The sequence below is a fragment of the Sinocyclocheilus grahami genome, unplaced genomic scaffold (genome assembly GCF_001515645.1).
Source record: "Sinocyclocheilus grahami isolate Dianchi unplaced genomic scaffold, SAMN03320097.WGS_v1.1 scaffold18436.1, whole genome shotgun sequence".
Taxonomy (NCBI): domain Eukaryota; kingdom Metazoa; phylum Chordata; class Actinopteri; order Cypriniformes; family Cyprinidae; genus Sinocyclocheilus; species Sinocyclocheilus grahami.
This window is the reverse complement of record NW_015517117.1, coordinates 1-3,796: the sequence shown is the minus strand read 5'-3', so window position 1 is coordinate 3,796 and position 3,796 is coordinate 1. Positions and strand designations below refer to the sequence as shown.

General features: G+C 39.6%; 1 protein-coding gene across 1 annotated transcript; it reads left to right on the top strand.

Moving 5' to 3' along the window:
• Nucleotides 1-664: 664 nt before the first annotated feature.
• Nucleotides 665-3,739, top strand: LOC107579590 (neuropilin-2-like). The gene is made up of 3 exons (XM_016265405.1): nt 665-806; nt 3,099-3,364; nt 3,489-3,739. Exons 1-3 carry the CDS (start codon nt 713-715, stop codon nt 3,594-3,596), a joined length of 468 nt encoding a protein of 155 aa, XP_016120891.1. The 5' UTR covers nt 665-712; the 3' UTR covers nt 3,597-3,739.
• The last annotated feature ends 57 nt before the right edge of the window (nt 3,740-3,796 follow it).

Genomic DNA, 3,796 nt, shown 5'->3' with positions numbered 1-3,796 from the left:
GGCAAGAATCTGTGCATATTCACTGAAATGGCAATCTTTCATATATAGTACAGTGAGACTGTAAACTGTCACCTATAGTGAAACTGGAATCTGTCACATACAGTGAGACAGGAATCAGTCAAGTACAGTGAGACAATAATCTGTCACATATATGGGAATCTGTTGCAAACAATGAGGTAGGAATATCTTACGTGCAATGAAACTGGACTCTGTTACATACAGTGAATCAAGAATCTATCCCATACAGTCAAAATGCAATCTGCCACATACAGTGAGATACAAATCTGTATAGATACAGTGACACGGGAATCTGTGTATGGAAAATTAGACAAATCTGTTCATATATAATGTATAAAATATACAAGTACAAAAAACATTATGGAAAATTAGACACATCTGTTCATATATAATATATAAAATATACAAGTACAAAAAACACTTTACACCAAGATAATTTTCACAAAGTATAGCATGAATATAAACTGCAGTGGGTAGGTTGAATTAAATCAGCTGTGCATTTAGACAAATATGTCTATAGATTTCACGAGGCACATACAGTATGTGTGTGTTATGAGAGAGCCTACAGCAGGGTCTGAGGTCTTGGTAAATGAGTATAATCTGGTTTGCTCTCTCTCTCTCTCTCTCTCTCTCTCTCTCCCCAGCTCCCACCACTTTCTCATCTCTGGGTGGTCTGTGTGACTTTGAGCATAGTATGTGTGGATGGACCCACGACCCCATGTCTGTTCTGAAGTGGTCTCTGTATAGTTCCTCTAGTCCTAGTCTGGACCTGACATTGGGATCTGACAGTAAGTTCATCTTAATAAAATATATTAAATAGCCTAAAACAAACAAAAACTAATATTTACACTAATCTCTTCAAACATGAACATAAACACTGGGAATTTAGGGATAGCATTGGGAATATTGGGAACTTTGAGAAGACAAGTGTGCTTGTCTAGTAAGAATTGTTGAGAAAATAAACAGGGACAGTGATAGAAGGTCTGAAAAAAAGTTTAGTACTGTATGGTGAGTGACTTACTGTGACTGCACTGCACGAAAGAGTTTTCAGACCTTCCTTTGCCCTTGTCCTCTTTACTAGCAAATACACACACACACGCACATGCTCTCACCTATCATATTCCATCCATCAATCTCATTACTGGTGTGTAATTAATGTGATAGTTAAAATCTGGGAATAGTATCTGTCACTCTCTGTCCATCCTCGCTCTTCCTCTCATTTATCTCTTCATATCCCTGAGTTTACCTGACCTTTATCAACCCTGCTTGAAAAAAAATTATGAGTGCTTCACTAATTCTGAGGACACACACACACACACGCACAAATGTACAGTTCTCCATGTCCCCCATGAATTCTTGGAGCACTCTGCCTTGTGAAGCTGTTAAAACAATCTTTGCTCTTTTCCACATGTCAGTTTTAAAGAGAGATCCAGGAGTCAAAAGGAAATAATCCTCTCCTGTTTTAACCATTCCCAAACTAAGAGCACCCCCAAGCCCAATACCTTCTCTTGTGTTTCTTCCATCTCTTTTACACCAGAGTTGTCACTTCACATTCCTCACCTTCTCCAAATAAACTGTGCAGATTCCCTAATGCAAAAGATTTCTAGGCACTCAAGCTTGATTTCACATGTTGTTGGGGTCTGACATGTGTCTGAATCCAATTCATAACACAAGTACACAATGCATTCCTAACATTGCTGCGAGTAGGGCTTTAGTACTGCAGCAGTAGTCTTTCAGGTCAAAAGGTCAAGGTTTGGTTGGAAGATGTTGTAAGTACATCGTCTGGGGCCAAAAAGTAACCTTCTCTAATGACTGCATTCTCTTTTTAAGTGTCAGTGTATTGTCATATATAGTAGATGTTTTGTATGAAAGCCTGTAAAAAATTTGATATAAAGTCATATTGTGAGATATAAAATCACAATTACGAGATAAAAAGTCACAATTGTAAGTTAAAAATTCAAGACAGAAAGAGGCAGAAATGGGCTTCCACAGTTTAATCAGTGAATTTTTTTATTTTTTATTTTTTTTGCATACTTGTGGAGTATGTTTCTGGCTTCACTTCCCAGCATCCCTGGACAAAAGCTGCTCAACTCATTCACTTTACAGCACAGCTCACTCCAATAAAACTTTGCAGTAAGCTGTGTAGATCCTATGGCTCCTGGAACAGCACCCCAGAGTGTTCATACCCCAGAGTTTAAACCAGGAAGATTCCACTTAAAAAAAATAAACCCAGAAACACCTTTCCCTGCCCTCCGGTTACTTGGCACATCAACCTAAGCTAAACAGTCTCCGAGCTATGGTGAACTTTCCCTGTAAAAAGTGTAATTCATTTTCTTATATGGATACCCAAGATCAAACAGAGGAAGTTCTTATGGATTAATTAAATGCATAATCCATTTAGGCATCTCATACAGGAGGACCAGCGACTACCTGATCAGATCTCTGATTTCAGTGCTGTATTTTAAATACGTTTGGGATGATAAACGTGTCAAAGTAGGGCGAATGGAAAGAAAGGACTATGCCATTTCTCTGTACATCAGTGGAAGGTAGGAGAATTCGTATTAGCTGAGGCAGCGTGGGTAATGATGATCATTTTTGGTGCCACGCTGTCCAGTCAGATAACTCACAAAGTGTTTCCCGGCCTCCTCTCTGATTATCGCTTTCCACTCTTCCTCTCTTCTCTTTTTCTTCCGCTTTACTGAGATGTCCACTTTGGGATGTGACAGAGATTATGTTGTAAGGACTCTTTCCTCTGGACACAGAGGGGATGTGCTTTTATGTCGGAGCTGATTTTCTACTTCCCTTCACTAAAAAAAAAAACAATAAATTATTTATCACTTTGCAAACATAAAAACATACCAGAATGTTCAATGCAATGTAACAGTAAGAAAGAAAAATGGAGAATTAAAAATTGGCTTACAGTGATTCACTAAGTAGGACATGTTCCTGGTTGATTTAGGGTTAAGGTTTTGGTTAAGGGTGATGTTGGAGAGTTAGGAATAATGTTTCTTTGACAGCAGTGTTGTTCCAGGACCAACAAAAGATGTGTAACATTATCACTTGTTTCTTTCGTTCTACAGATTTTGGAAATTTCCTGTATGTGGAGGCGAGTCCTAAGTCAGAGCCACAGCGTGCACGGTTAATGAGCCCATCTGTGGGACCCGAGCGCCGTCCCGTCTGTCTGCTCTTCTACTACCAGCTGCAGGGTGAAGGTCAGGACAGCCTCCGTGTGCTGCTCCGAGATGATGACCAGGAGGAGACGCTGCTCTGGGCGCTGAAAGGAGACCAGGGGCCCATGTGGAGGGAAGGCCGCACCATCCTGCCTCAGTCCCCTAAAGAATATCAGGTATGACAATTTATATAAAGGTAGAAACTGACTTGGGAATAATACAAGATGAACTGACACCAGTAACACAGTGCCGATCTGAATGTAGTCCTTAATTCTCTTTCTTTTCTCTTTAATTTGTAAGGTTGTCATCGAGGGCTTCTTCGAGCGTGGCAGTCGAGGGCACATCTGGGTCGATAATATCCATATGAGCTCTAGCATCGAGCTTGAGCAGTGTACACGTAAGTATTAACATCTGGGTCTTTCTTTGTCTCGCTGTCTTTATTTCTTTCAACTGTCACCCACCATATTTGTCACCAGGGACCAAAATTAACACCTGCCAAGCACCAAATGCAAGTAAAATTTGCTTTGACAAGTAAAAAAAAAAGCCTTTATATCAAGCCACTAAAATTAAATGAAATTAAAAAAAAATAAATCTGGCAAAAAAAAAAA

Coding starts and splice junctions, on each gene's coding strand:
- LOC107579590 (XM_016265405.1), top strand. CDS start 713: ATGTGTGGATGGACCCACGACCCCATGTCTGTTCTGAAGTGGTCTCTG. Junction 807..3,098: donor CCTGACATTGGGATCTGACA/GTAAGTTCATCT, acceptor TTCGTTCTACAG/ATTTTGGAAATTTCCTGTAT. Junction 3,365..3,488: donor AGTCCCCTAAAGAATATCAG/GTATGACAATTT, acceptor TTAATTTGTAAG/GTTGTCATCGAGGGCTTCTT.